This window comes from Eurytemora carolleeae, unplaced genomic scaffold (genome assembly GCF_000591075.1).
Source record: "Eurytemora carolleeae unplaced genomic scaffold, Eaff_2.0 scaffold102, whole genome shotgun sequence".
Taxonomy (NCBI): Eukaryota; Metazoa; Arthropoda; class Copepoda; order Calanoida; family Temoridae; genus Eurytemora; species Eurytemora carolleeae.
The window spans coordinates 200967-215535 of record NW_019396136.1 but is presented as its reverse complement, the minus strand read 5'-3'; the positions used below and the strand labels follow the sequence as shown (position 1 = coordinate 215535).

The 14569-nt window shown below is 33.7% G+C and overlaps 2 protein-coding genes across 4 annotated transcripts; both read right to left on the bottom strand.

The window, feature by feature from the left end:
* Window positions 1-172: 172 nt before the first annotated feature.
* Window positions 173-8829, bottom strand: LOC111696019 (leucine repeat adapter protein 25). 2 transcript variants are annotated; one of them, XM_023465536.1, is made up of 8 exons: window positions 8819-8829; window positions 8158-8161; window positions 5856-5860; window positions 2533-2658; window positions 1851-1901; window positions 1273-1474; window positions 883-933; window positions 173-364 (listed from the first exon to the last, which is right to left on the bottom strand). In XM_023465536.1, the coding sequence occupies exons 4-8, from the start codon at window positions 2613-2615 to the stop codon at window positions 188-190; spliced, it is 564 nt and encodes a 187-aa protein (XP_023321304.1). In that variant the 5' UTR covers window positions 2616-2658; window positions 5856-5860; window positions 8158-8161; window positions 8819-8829; the 3' UTR covers window positions 173-187. The 2 variants fall into 2 exon arrangements, with proteins under 2 accessions (XP_023321304.1, XP_023321305.1); XM_023465537.1 differs by having other exon boundaries at window positions 364-423.
* Window positions 2748-14522, bottom strand: LOC111696017 (uncharacterized). 2 transcript variants are annotated; one of them, XM_023465532.1, is made up of 16 exons: window positions 14423-14522; window positions 13591-14027; window positions 13313-13435; window positions 12840-12951; window positions 12375-12604; window positions 11697-11811; window positions 10837-10914; window positions 10402-10486; window positions 9911-9995; window positions 9494-9569; window positions 8855-8971; window positions 7334-7441; window positions 6613-6742; window positions 5847-5934; window positions 5269-5377; window positions 2748-2909 (listed from the first exon to the last, which is right to left on the bottom strand). In XM_023465532.1, the coding sequence occupies exons 1-12, from the start codon at window positions 14441-14443 to the stop codon at window positions 7334-7336; spliced, it is 1587 nt and encodes a 528-aa protein (XP_023321300.1). In that variant the 5' UTR covers window positions 14444-14522; the 3' UTR covers window positions 2748-2909; window positions 5269-5377; window positions 5847-5934; window positions 6613-6742. The 2 variants fall into 2 exon arrangements, with proteins under 2 accessions (XP_023321300.1, XP_023321301.1); XM_023465533.1 differs by lacking the exons at window positions 2748-2909; window positions 5269-5377; window positions 5847-5934; window positions 6613-6742 and having other exon boundaries at window positions 7065-7441.
* Window positions 14523-14569: the final 47 nt, after the last annotated feature.

Genomic DNA, 14569 nt, shown 5'->3' with positions numbered 1-14569 from the left:
GTATGGCGTAAGTGACCCTCCAATCTCAATGCAAAGATGGCAATGCCAGGTTCACAACTTTGTCTGACTAGGTATGAAATGATTATCAATGTTCATTACGCTTAAAACAGATTTTTTCAACTGTGATTTCTCTACAAAAGTGAGTTGCGCATTTCTACTGAAGAAAACCATTTAGGTATTGTAAGAATTAAATACTTTTAAACCTAGAAATAAGACAATAACTACCATATCTTGGATCAGATAAAGGGTCACTTGAAATATGCTGTCCAGTCCCTTTAATATTATATTTTACCTGAAGAGATTCATTCAAGGACCAGAGTTGGCAGAGTAGGTTCATATCAACCTGTCTCAAACTTACCATCTCCTAGACAGACAAGATTTCGTTTATATATTCATAACAATATGTCTCAAGCTCACCATCTCCTAGACAGACAGGAGGGCTAATATATTATATAACTTAGATTTCTTTAATATATTCAATATTCATATATTCATTCATATCAATCTGTCTCAAGATCGCCATCTCTTAGACAGACAACGGGGATAATATATAACTTAAATTAATCATCTTTTCATTAATTAATTAATTTATTTATTCATCCTTTCAATGATTCGTGAATAATATATTCATCCATACATTCATTCATACTTTTATTCATTCATATATTCATCTCTTGATTGATTCTTAAAATATTTGTTCAATAAAACCAATTAATTATCATTAAATCATTAAATCATTAAATCAATAAACCAATTAATTATTCAATTAATCAATTAATCAATTGACCAACCTATCTGCCTACCAATCAACCATCCATTTAAAACCAACCATTTCAAAATGTTCAAATTTCCTAACCAAGAATTAAAAATATTTTTACTCACCTTCCTGAGATAAGTCAGCTGGGAGTCGAGGCTACTGAACTTCCTGTTTACCTAAACATACACAATTGTAAACAATGTACTGCGCTATTACAGTGTAAGTCCCTTACTGCACTGACTTTGGGTGTCCTGGCGGAACCGTCCGGTATTTTGCGACATGCATGCATCATTGCATATTGCATACTAACTATGCAGATAGTGGGGTCTTTATGGCATCAACCATTTATCCACTTCATCCACTGTAACATTGCACTTTCATTCCCTACATCATGCTAATTGCTAAACCTGAGATCAAGGTACTTCTGAAGGATATAGAGGTCATAGGATAGTGGGAAGGACTGGTTACCTGTGATCAGGTAGACTCATTGCATGGATAGATGAAGGAGTACTTACTTGTGCTTTAGCCGTTGCAGAGCTGAGTCCGTTCTGTGAACCTAATAAACTTGGTCTAGAAAATCCTCCGGTTAATCCTCCAACATTTAGGGAGCCTCCTGATCCTCCAGCTACTCCTGATCCTCCTGATCCTCCTGATCCTCCTTCTCCTGCTGGATTGAAGGCATGAACAGCAGCTGAGGGTACTGCAGGTAAACTACTTCTGCACAGCAAAGATATGCATAAAAGCTTAATTAAGATTTACAACGGTACCCTTGAAATCTTAAAATGATCAAACATTTGGAAGATAACGTCGTTTTTCTGACTCGAAAAGTGTTTAATTCTGATAATTTTCCTTGTTTCTTTTAAGACACAAGATACACAAACAAGAAAGGTGCATGTCCATTTTGAAAGGAACATATAATGAAAATAAACAGCTTTTAAAAAAACATGGAAATCTAAAACATAATTGATCAGACCAAGCTTTAAAGGGTTCAGTTGTAAATCGGACATTGCCATCGTTTTATAGAGGGTCACTTAAAATTAGACTTTTAGTCCCATTATTAAAAAAATTACTAAAACGCCTTAAGAAAGGTTACCTAGTTGTTCTGTATGGAGAAGAACGAAGTGTGTGTGCAGGAGATGATTCTCTGAATAATTATCAATTTTATTCTTAATTTTCAAAAATATTAAATCTGAATACTTTAATTGGGATTGAATGTTCACCATAAGAAAATAGTATTACACCATTATTATTATTTTTATTTAACAAAATTGCTTGAGTTGTTCCTGGTCCTAACTCCCTGTCAATTCCACCCATCAGCACCACCCCTTTAGATACCATCATCTGTATTGTATGTTCCTGGTCCCCAGGCAATTCCACCCATCAGCACCACCCCTTTAGATACCATCATCTGTATTGTATGTTCCTGGTCCCCAGGCAATTCCACCCATCAGCACCACCCCTTTAGATATCATCATCTGTATGTTCCGCCTAGGTATCTAGTGAGTGTACAGAAGGGCCCGTGCCAAACCGTCCTATAGGTAGCGGCCAATCTGTGGAAAACATTCGTGTTACCAGGCAGTCATACTTTTTTAGTCTTTATTACACCCGGGATACCCATGGGATCTCTTTAAACTGTTTTAGCCTATTTGATCTAGCCGTGAACTATAGCAAACATATATATAGATATATATATATGTGCGCGAAGCTTTTTTTTTCATATATTATTTTTTTCATTTTTTTTTTCTTGATGCATTTTCTATAGAATTGATAATTTCCTAGTGTTAGACTCAGAGTTTGAGAGGTTTAGAATACCACTGAGACTCTTCGGTAGAGGTGGTAGCCCAGATAAACTTGACATTTTAACTCTCTGTATATTTCAATTATTTACATTATCTAAATCTGAAAATATAAAAATATAAGCTTTCAAAAATGTAAAATCTCAAAATTATGTCACTGTAACTTCTCTTTTTTGTCCAGCTTCAACTTTAAATTTCCCCTGATTTTTTTTTATTTGATGTCTGCCACAATTTTGATAGGATTGATAAATTCTGGAAAATGTTCGACGAAATCATAAATAAATTTTAACTCTGCTGCATATCCTTCTCCTAGTTTTCTAGTTCTCTTTGAACTTATTCTCCTCCTGGTACTCAGACTAAAATATGTTTTTATTATTTAAAAAAAAATCATTAAATCTTTATAATATTTCGATATGGATATTGTGTAAACATGTTGTGTAAGGGGCAAGGGCCCAGAGTTGCCCGTGGAAAAAAATGTTGAAAAAAAAATTAAAAAAACAACCCGCGAAACTTTAATTATTATGAAGATTTTAGGATAAAAATAGGTTTAACCATATTTTCTCTGATTTGCCCCGAAAATTAAATTTTCACAAGTAGTAATATATACAGTCCTAATCGGAAAGACCCGGAATTAATTTACAATTAATCAGTCGACTTTACATTCTAATTTTACAAATATGATTAATGAAACGAATACGATAATCACAAAAAAGCCCTAGTCCTGCCATTTCCAAAATGTGGTCTGCCTTTTTTGAACATTTTAAATTGTCATAGATATGTGTTAAAAAAAGCCCTAGTCCTGTCATTTCAAAAATGTAGTTTGCCTTATTGAACATTCCAAATTGCTATAGATTGTGTTAAAAAAAAGCCCTAGTCCTGTCATTTCCAAAATGTAGTCTACCTATTTTGAACATTCCAAATTGCCATAGATATTTGTGTTTAAAAAAGCCCTAGTCCTGCCATTTCCAATATGTAGTCTGCCTTTTTTGAACATTTAAAATTACCAGAAATATTTATGTTGAGTTGCCTGATTAATTTTCAATTAATTCCAGGTCTTTCTGCTAATGACTGTAGTGTATGCAAGAAGAACCAGAAAACTCTGAACCAGGAAGCCGACTGTCAAATGACGTTGGATAGTAAAATATACGAGACAAAGAAATTGTGCATTGTAAACAGACCAATTTCAAGTAATAAGAGATTTAATAGTTTACTTTAGATCGTTTTTAAACAAATCCCAACCCTATTCTCTCTAGCACTAGAATTATATCATTTTCTTCTCAATATATTTCGCCAAAAACTTTGGCATCATCAGGAGTTCGTTCTTACTCTTTTGAAGAGTATTGAATGAACTGAGGTTACTGGTAAAACCATTTGCATTGGTACAACATCAAATACACTTCAGTTTTCCTTTAATGTCGTCTTCTTAATCCACAGTTTTCTGGTTCTACTGTATAAATATCTATGACCTGCATACCTTAAAGTTCTTCTATTTATATCTTTAATGATCTTCTCTGTATAGTTTGTCTAGTATGTCCAGAATAATCTATCTTTATCTATGTTAAAAACTAACAACTATTAAAAACTTTTGGAAATCAACGCCGGAACCTTTTTTAACCGAATGAAGATTTTATCAACCTCCCAGATGCTGCATAAAGTTGGTTGTGACATGTTGAAAAAGTTTACGGTCGATAATTCTGGATCAATTCTATATGGGAATAATCGTTCCGTAAACTTTTTTCAAATTTGGTATCGCTGTTAAAAGTTTTAAACCGGTTTATCATTCTTAATAGGTTCAGGAAACCAATTTGATTGCCTGCTTTGAACATATTTTGGTCTAAAATCTTTGTTAAATTGTGAACATAAAATCAGTTCCTAAGGTGTCCTATTCAATCAATCAATCAGAGGTTTAGGAGTGTCCTACTGTCCAAAAATCAATCTCGAGATGAACTTACTAAATCAAGAAAGAGATATGGTCTTACAGCTCGTGTTTAGGTGTCAACATCCAAGATAATTTTGGTTTTGGTTTTGACATTTTCTTTTTGCTCTCATTAAAGTAATATTTTTACTATCATGTAATTTTTTGTCAATTTAGAAACCTAACACAGTGAAATCTATTAAACAATAGATTAGGAAGACGACAGTAAGCTAGACTTACTAGCTGTAAATAAAGGTAATAATCACAAAACTTTAAGCTTCTCAACCAATGTTTCTCATGAAAAAGTTAATGCAACGTTGTGTTGAATTTCTAAACTAATTCTGATTTGAATTGAATCCTATTTCCCTCTTTCTTTGCTTGTAAATCATTATGGTTTTCAGTACAATGCTCCCGAGAATTTCTGAGACCTTCAACTGTCCGCCTATAAGTGTATTAAATTAAAGGAAAATATTATGTAAAAATAACACATTGGCTGATTAAGCTCATTATTAAATTACAGGACGTCCCTCCCCTACCCCTCAGCTATATAGATTGTAGAAGATAAACGGCTGATATAATGTTTACATGCTAAGATGAATATGCGGAAACACCCAAAAAAAACAGAATCCTTGAAATATTTTAGAAAAAAATAGAAATAAAACTTTCAAATGCCCGCTGTCGCAAAAAAACCCTAAAATATTTGCAAAGAAAAATCAAGGGAGACCTATTATAACGTGTCGACTGACGGTGTAATGATCCTCCCCCCCCCCCCCCCCGTCTTATAGTCTTATAATACTGACTTGAGGGTAGAGTTTGCGATCTTTAACTCGGCCAAACGCGCTTTGTCATCGCTGTCAAGTTTAGCCATTTCCTCCGGACCCGTCTTATACCCGTATCCAGCATCTTTTGCTAAAAATAAATATATATGAACAACATAATTGCATCTTAAAGGGACTGTCATTGTAATTTCGAGTGATCTTTTTTTTAAAGAGGAGTATTCCCGATTAAAACCTTTGTCTGATCAGTAATGTGGAATATTTTAGAGTTTTCTAGATTGTAAACGTTAAGTGTTTAATTATGAAATTTACTCAAATATTTTTGACGCACAGAAAGAGAAATTACCTCGAAAATAAACTAATTTTTATTGAAAATTTGTTCGATATATCATGCATTCTTGTTCAGACAAAGCTTTTTAGAGTTCCGTTATGGATGTCAGGGGAAAAGTAAAAGAATTTCAGGGAAAAAGTGATAAAAACAGAGAAAAAAAGTTTGTAAGCTGAACTTTTTTTAACCGTCTCCGGCCCCAGTGTACGGTACGTGAGAAGAGTGAGGGGGAGGTTAATCCTTAAAAACATATATCCCAGGAGAAAGAACTTACAAAGCAATCCTTCTCTTATCTGTTTCTCCTCCAGCTGATTTTGTCTCTTTATATGATCCTTCCCGAGCAGATGATTCTCCAACGTTGACTAAACAAACATAAATAAACCACAATAGCCATCTCGATATTCACTGTGGGCACTTTAAATTTTGTTCCTCCCCTGTTCCTTCAACCACTGAGTGGGTACGATTACCATTTGGCATATAAAATAAAGATTAAATTAATCTGTAGTTTAACTAAAGATTAAGATCAAACAATATCCAAGTCGCAATACCAGGATTCAGGTATTTTTTTGTCAAATCAAAATCAAACATTAGCTTATATTGCTGATCATTTTTCTTCAAGCCTTTTCTATAAATATACTTTGCTTGTCTGTCTGTTTGTTTGTTTGTTTGTATCCAATAAACGTCAAAACGGCAAAACCGATCTAGCAGAATTTTTTTTGTGGGATTTTGCATGACCCCAGGGAAGGTTTATGGATGATCGAATTCAAAAGAAAATAAAGGAAATACAACTGAATTATGCTTTTATTAAACTTTGCAATATCTTTGACCTAAAACATAAAAAGTTCATAAACGATCAGAAAACGATCGTTACGACATCGTTGTTTTTAAATCGTTTTTGGTTCGTTTTTCGCAATTCATTTCTGCAAAAAGAAAAAGAAATATTTAGAACAAACAATATAATATATATTTGCTTTTTTACACATTTTAACCTTGAAAGAAAATATAAACCAAACACGAACCCTCTGAATCCCTACACTCACCTGGCATGGTACTGTTATCATACAAGTATCGCATCTATACGGAGGACCAGCCATTTTATACAAATTTATAAATTACAGAAACAATATTTAGTTCACTGTTTGTTTGTGCTACACAGCCGATATATAAGATCTGAAAATAAATATCAATCACATATTTGAGCAGTAGAAGAGGTCAGAAAATGCAAGAAATATATTGAGAACCTCCATATAATTGTTTACATAAAAAATGTACTGCACTTTCTGGAGAAATGTAAACAAACTTTTCTTCAAGCTTCCCTGAAACTGCAGTACACTTTTTATGTAAACAAAGTTATAGGAGTTTGGTACATTTCTTAGATATGTGTTACATATTGTGCACTATACATTCTAACATTATATCTAAAAGGATTTGAATCAAAACATTTTTTTTGTACGTGAAGAATAGAAATTTTGACTATGAGATTGCGGAAAGGCCGGATTTAGATTAATTTATTAAATATTCATAAGTCCCAGTAAAAAATGGATCCGGCTCCTCAATATTTCTTCAAGTTTCGCTATTTTAACCATATTAAGGTGCATCATGAGTTCAGGTTTCTTTATAAGATTGTTGTGTTCTGTTGTCAACTACGATCAATGTAGCGTAGGTAAATGTTAAAAAACTTAAATTGCAGAATTAGATATTTTCTTGAAAGCCAAATTTGGAAGAAAAGGTATCTAACTTGAGCTAAAAATAAAAGATTGCCTAGTCTAATAGTATAATCTCTGAGGTATCTGAGAAGTTCATTTCATATTTGGGTTCAGCTTTCACTTCTGTGTCTTCATTATGTTCGCCTTTTGCTCTAGGTTCCATCTAAACAAGAAAAAAATCAGACTAAGAGAAAATCATTAAAGTTATAATGAATAAAAAACCATGGTTTACAGCTAGTTTACTGCAGGTTTACTGCTGGTTTACTGCTGGTTTACTACTGGTTTAATGCTGGTTTACTGATGGTTTAATGATGGTTTACTGCTGGTTTACTGCTGGTTTACTGACGGTTTACTGATGGTTTACTGATGGTTTACCGCTGGTCATATGATGGTTTACTGATGGTTTACTGATGGTTTACTGATGGTCATATGATGGTTTACTGATGGTTTACTGCTGGTCATATGATGGTTTACTGATGGTTTACTGATGGTCATATGATGGTTTACTGATGGTTTACAGATGGTTTACTGCTGGTCATATGATGGTTTACTGATGGTTTACTGATGGTTTACTGATGGTTTACTGATAGTTTACTGATGGTTTACTGATGGTTTACTGTTGGTTTACTGATGAAACTGATAGGCACCGTGTTCAATCATTTAAGGTTATTTGATTTTTAAGAAGCTCCACAATGCTTAACCGATTTCAATATTAAATGCTGGATAAGTTTGCTTTAAACTTTATGCAAAATTTTTACTCTGACCAGAAAAATTAAGCAAGACAATTTTTCATAATGATTGGTAAAATCGTTTTGATAAATGGTTTGAAAAATCGTTTTGGTGAGGTGAGAGAATAAATGTTATTCAATGTTAAGAAACAGAACTTGTAGAAAATCAATTTGTGTTGTGTGCCAAACATCTAAGATCTCTTTAGAGCAATTTAAAGCCAAAAACATTGAATGTTACAAAACGAACCTGAAAACAAGTAATCTCACAATTAAAAAGCTGTAACATGCAATCTTTTGACAGGGGGGTAATTATTAAGTAAGTTACAGGATAGATTTGTAACTTTATTTGGAATAAATTTAACTGGAAGTTAACAATTTGATTGGAGTGCTGAACTTTCTTTTTTAATGTTGACATTGTGACTCTTAAAGACAATTATGACTTCAAAAGAAAACTCACTGTGAACTAGATAAAAGGAGAAGGTAAAATTTAAGCAACATTACTGGTACAATTTTTGACCTCGCAGCTCATCTTGTTTTGATTTTACGCTCAGTATGAGAGAGGTAAACTTATCCAGTGAAATATAAGAAACTAGGTTCTTCTATTTAAACTGTTAATTGTGGCTTTATCTGTGAGGATCTTCTCTTTGTACAGTATAAAACCAAAACAAAAAAAGTTTGCGGATTTCAAAATATTCTTTCGCGCATTTTCCAAATTTCACAAAAATAAAAAACTTTTAAACACAAATTCTTAAAATTTAGATCATTCATAAAACTTCCCTGGGGTCTAGAGATGAAATTTACTTTAGATTAACGTGAATCCAGCCCTGGACTGGATAGTGGGTACCAACCTTGGTTGATCTGCATGAAACAGGTTGTTTACTCCTGTTCAGAGATGAAATTTTCCTCTCAAGGTTCCTATTATCCTCTAACAGCCTTTCCTTCTCCTTTAAAACTGCGTCAATTTCCTTTAGAACCATCACAATCAAATATCAAGAAATTATCAATATTTTTCCAATGTTAATGGGGATCTCTCAGCTTTTAAATTATTTTTGAGAAATCATACACATATGGCTCTGCTTTAATTCCATTTGTCGTAAATATTTTATTCTCTACTAGACCAGAAAGGGGTGTATTGAAAGTTAACCCAAGGGGGGAGGGGGGTGACATTTTATCACGCCGATTTTTTTGGTTCGCTCCCTGAAAAACCGCATTAAGAAAAAAATGTAAATAAGATTAAGGTCTAATTGAAAGAATATAATAAATTATCATAAAATGGATTTCAATTGATAAGATATTAATATGAATGTACTATTAATAAATTAGGCCTAGGGTCCAGGGGGTATTTCTAGGGGTACACAGGGTTCCAGCCCCCCCCCCCCCTCCTGAGACCATATCAGCAAATATGTTAATTTTTCAACTCAAACTTGTAAATACTTAAGTAAAAGAAACAAATTATTTAATAATTATTTTGATTGTCTTGGACATTCCTTGAGGGTAGTCTCTATCTGATGATGCTTATTTTTACACTCCATATTTTTCATCATAAGAGATTTCATCTCGGCTCTAAAGAGATAAATAAAAATAAAAATCATAATAAAGTTTCGGTCAAACCATCCTTGTCCTACAGTGAGAGTGGCAAAGCATTGCTTTCACATATTAAAGGGACAGTATGCGTAATTTCAAGAAAGACTTCCATTTGTAGAGGCGAGGCCAATTCACAACAGTACTCTTACAATTTTGACTGATCAGTGATCAGGTATGTGGAAAAGATGATCAGTCAAAGGTTTAAACTTTAAAAGTTACCATTGAAAATCTGGCATTGCCATCTTTGCATAAGGGTCACTTTAAATTACGTTTACAGTCCCTTTATAATAAAAATAATGTCTCAAAAAAAGAATACTCACTGTAGGTCTGCATTTTCTTTCTCCAAATCATTGGCTAGGTATTTGTCTTCTCTACTCAACTTATTTCCGCCAGATCGGGAACCATCTAAATTCAATCAATCAATCAATCAATCAATCAATCAATCAATCAATCGATCGATCAATCAATCATTTATTCATTCATCCATCTTTTCTTTCATTTATTCATTCATTTATTTATTGATATATCTGGTACAATGTTCATTCATTTTATTATTCTGTTACATTCATTATTTTCCGATTTGAAATTACTTGTTTTTATTCAAATTTTTTTTACATTCAGTTTATGCATTTACTTTATCATTTCCACATTCAACTAACATATTTTGTTACTTTTTTCATTTAATCTATCATCTTTTTCATCTATAATATTTCTTAATTATTATTTTTTTTTCTACCTTTTTTCTCTCTTTTTAAATCATTAAGGCTCAAATTTTAATGTATGACCAAAAATTAAATTAAATAAAACTTACTCCATCGCTCCTTCTTTCTCTTCTCCTCTATCTCTCGAACCCGCTTGATGTGATCCTTACCCCTCATATGATTGTCCAAAGTGTTCTAGACAAAGATTAAAAAAAATTTAAGAGTGACCTAGACTGGCTCAAATTTATTTAGGATAGAAAATCAGAAGTTAATTGTTGTCCAAATTTATGATTCTAACTAATTTGAGAAAATAGATGATATTGTATATTAAAAAATATTCCAATGTTTGCCAATCCATTAAAGGTAATCCATTTTAAAGATACATTGAAGACGGATGTCTAAATTAAACCGTCAGATTACTATACAGATAAAGGGATTACATGGAAAAGCCTCCCCAATATGGGATACCCAGACCGCCCACGGGGTTAAGCGCAAAAACACCGGCAATGAAATCTCTTTTTTTTTTATTATTGTAATTGTTGTACCTGACATGGTACTGTAACAGTACATATCTTGCATTCATATCTTTTTATTTCAGCCGCTAACCTCAGATGCTTCTCTCCCTGCAAATTAGATGGTATAAAGAGACTGTAAGCGTAATTTCAAGTGATTCTCCATTCAAAGATATCGGTAATGTTAAATCGTCTATACGCAACATCCCCCCGACTGAACTTCTGACCTACTAACTTTCCGACCTACTGCAATATCGGACCTACGCCAGCTGTTTATTTTATTACTATTTGAGGGTTAGGTTAGGTTAAGACAATTTCTGGGCCGAGCGCTGCGGCTAAGACAGGCTAGGGGGCCGAGCGCCGCGGCTAGGACAGGCTAGGGGGCCGGGCGCTGCGGCCACAAGTCCATATAGCAGCTGTAATACCACGTGCTAGTAGGTCGGATGTGTAGTATAGCGGATTTGGCGTAGGTCAGAAGTGGATTATGGCGGATATGTGTAGGTCGAAAAATACACCACCAAAGATATCAATGCACGATTTACAAGGGTACATTTAAACCTTTATAGTTTTGATATTTCCTTTGTGTCATCTGTGCAGTAGAAATGCGCAAGTCAATTTAGTATAGGAAACCCACAATTGAAAATAATCAGTTTTCAAAAAATTATAAACAAACACGGGGTCATGTGAGGTCCCACACAAAATTTGGGCTCGATCGGTTCAGTCGTATTGACGTTTATCAGGTTTTTTAAATCCTTATTTGCAAGGTCCTACGCAAATCGTACCAGATATACCAATTTGTTTAGAATTTAAAGATTGATTGATTGATTGATGTGCCATTAGGCGGGCACTTTAAATGAGAATTTAAAGAAAATAATAATTTCTTGATACTTGACCTGTTTATGGTTTTCCATAACATCTCTAGAGGCCACTGTAACCCCACACAATTCACAGTACATATCCCTCGAAGAGTTTTTAAACTGTCCATGGTCGTATCTTCCTTTTTCAAACCTATAAGATATTTGTTTTCTGCAGTAAATCTTTATAAAAATCCAATTGTTACAATTTAAAGTAAATTAAATAATATTTTTCGCACCAGGCGGACTCGAGAGCCAGAAGATATTTCAGCTTAATCCCATGTGACCCCTTTTCGATAAATTTTAAATTGATTTGTTAAGAAAGAAAAAGTACAAGAAAGCGGTGCAACATGAATCGATTGGGAGACAGGAGGCAGAATTTAATTCATAATAAAAAATGATTGCGTAATGATCTTTTTAAATAAAGGTGTCCAATACATATGGGAATTCAGTGTCGACTTTAATATCGTCTTTGATTTCCGATAATTAATAAATGATACGTGCATCAAAATAAGATTGAAATTCTTATTAGTTTTTAAATTAATTTTGAAGATAAAAAATGGCAGACCACATTTTGGAAATACCGAGATTAATACTTTTTGGTGTTGTGATGCTACAAAATCATATTCACGAAATAATCCCGCATGGAACAAAGACGATATAGAAGTCGTCATTCAATTCCCATGTTTATTGGGACACCCTGTACAAAACACCTACTTTGGCGCCATTTTATCGTAGCTCTCTGTATCGAAAACTTTAGCAAGACTTGGATCATTATACATCTGAACCTTCTTCTCATTATTTGTCCGCATCCAGTACTGCTCGTCGTACGTCACGTTGTTGGAGGGGTCCGTCTTGATGGTGTCAAACCTACCAGTTAACCGTCGTTGTAAGTTGTCCGCAATTTTGGATTTCATGGCAAGATGGCGCCGCCCATCAATATGAGACTTCAAACAAGATTATTATTTCCATTAATTGCGTAATTTCAAGCAACTCTTTTTTATAGATTGACATACTCTTGATTAGTATAATGGTGCCATTTAAATTTTTAAAAGTAAAAAATTTAGAGAAACTAGCTTGGAAATATAAATGATTGGCCAAAAAAGCGTCAGTTTTTATTAGATGCAAAGCATAATTGAAAAAAAATAATTTTTAGCTTAGATCAATAATCTCAATCCGTTCCTTCATGGATCCTCTATCGTGCAGCCTGACCTCGCAGATCTTACAGTATAAGCTGTCCAGAGCCTTGTTGTCCTCCTCTGTATACCAAATTGACGAGGAAGGACCCGGAGATCTAAAATTTAAGCATTTTTTCAAATGTGGCTCCGTATAACGCATTTAGGGGAAGGGGGGGGGCAGCCATCCCTAGATTACCCAAGATAAGGACAGTGCAAATGGTATAAATGATAGGCTTTAGTCGTTAAAAGATTCAGAATTATAAAATGTTTCACAAAAATTTAATTACCCCCCCCCCCCCAACATTCTTAATATTGCGTTTGTATTGAGGCTAATTTGTCAAAATTGCCTACAAAAAAATCTATTTTATTGCCATGTATCACATTGCCTTGTACTCTGAAATAACGTTGCTTAATTCGCAGTTTATCAGTTTCAAAGTGTCTTACTGGCCTAGTATTTAAATCTAGGCCCGAGTTTACCTAGATTTCTCGACTTCAGACAAGACAATCACCCCGTCTGTTCGTTCCGCCTTGAGAGTGGATCGCGGCGGAGAATATGACGGAGATATGCGTTCCGCCTTCAAATCCGAAGAATACTCAACCCTGAAGAAAACAAGATTTAATTTATTTTATTTAAAAAAACGGTTGAATTTAGTTTACAAAATTATTTTTGCACTAAAGCTTAAAAAAATAACTTATCGTTTCAAATTTTTATTTTTTAGTTAAGAAAATTTTATGTGTTCCGCAAGTTGTTGTACCTTTCATGTTTTGTGGGCGCAACTCTGGACTCTGAAAAAGATGGAGGGGATCGACTTCTTGATCTTTTCCAGGAACTTCTTGAGCGTGTCGGAGAAAGACTTTCTGAGGACGAACTATAAGGGGACGGTCTTCTGGGTCTTGAACCCCTGTCTCTCCACGAGGGGGAGGCAGAACGTTTAGACGTTCTTCTCTCCGTAGCTCCACGTTCAGCATACCAATGTCGACCATCATCTTGTAATCTACTCGGCTCTCTCCTGGATGAACTTGCTCTGTATGAATCTCTACCAGGCGAAGAACCTCTATGTCGACCTGAAGAGTCTTCTCTGTGTCTAGAGTAAGATTTAGCTCTGTGATCAGAGGTTTGATAATGTTTAGAGTCTCTATGTCGACCTGAGGAGTCCTCATTATGTAAAGGAGTTCTTCGGTATCTAGCTTCCTAAATATAAAAAATCATTAATAGTGATAATGATAATATTGATGATAAATGATGAAAAATAACAATAACTAATAATAACAACTATTAATTGGCAAAACAATTACAACAATATCAAATACCCATCTCCTACAAATATTAATGCTGATGATACTGATAATCTTTAAGATATCAAAATAATTCGAAACAAAACTTTAAATGATAAAAATGATCTAGAAAATAAAAAAATAAATAAAAAAGCCATTAAAAATAGATGGCTTAGAGTTTAACTTTTTTCAATCATAGCACATTGCACACATATACAATAAAACATATTTCTTAATTCGATTTTCAATCTAAAACTATCAAAGTTTTACAATAAGATTGGGCCAACATAAAAATCATGGGTTATTTCTTACCTGTTCGTATCTGTCAGCCATTTTTCATAGAAATGTTAAAATATTGCACATCAAACCATTTTTAATTTAATATCTGAAATAAAATCTAATTCCAATCAATTCAAATTAAATAAAATATCAAAACACACCAATAAAATTTCCATTACA

What these genes read in the sequence shown, in the direction of transcription:
- LOC111696019 (XM_023465536.1), bottom strand. Translation starts at nt 2,615, where the DNA reads ATGTCAAGTTTATCTGGGCTACCACCTCTACCGAAGAGTCTCAGTGGT. An exon ending in CTGCAACGGCTAAAGCACAA is followed by an intron (nt 934 to 1,272) that starts GTAAGTACTCCT and finishes GTGTATGTTTAG; the next exon opens with GTAAACAGGAAGTTCAGTAG. An exon ending in AGCTGACTTATCTCAGGAAG is followed by an intron (nt 365 to 882) that starts GTGAGTAAAAAT and finishes TTGTCTGTCTAG; the next exon opens with GAGATGGTAAGTTTGAGACA.
- LOC111696017 (XM_023465532.1), bottom strand. Translation starts at nt 14,443, where the DNA reads ATGGCTGACAGATACGAACAG. An exon ending in TGGCTGACAGATACGAACAG is followed by an intron (nt 14,028 to 14,422) that starts GTAAGAAATAAC and finishes TTTTATATTTAG; the next exon opens with GAAGCTAGATACCGAAGAAC. An exon ending in CTGTTACAGTACCATGTCAG is followed by an intron (nt 10,487 to 10,836) that starts GTACAACAATTA and finishes ATCTTTGTCTAG; the next exon opens with AACACTTTGGACAATCATAT.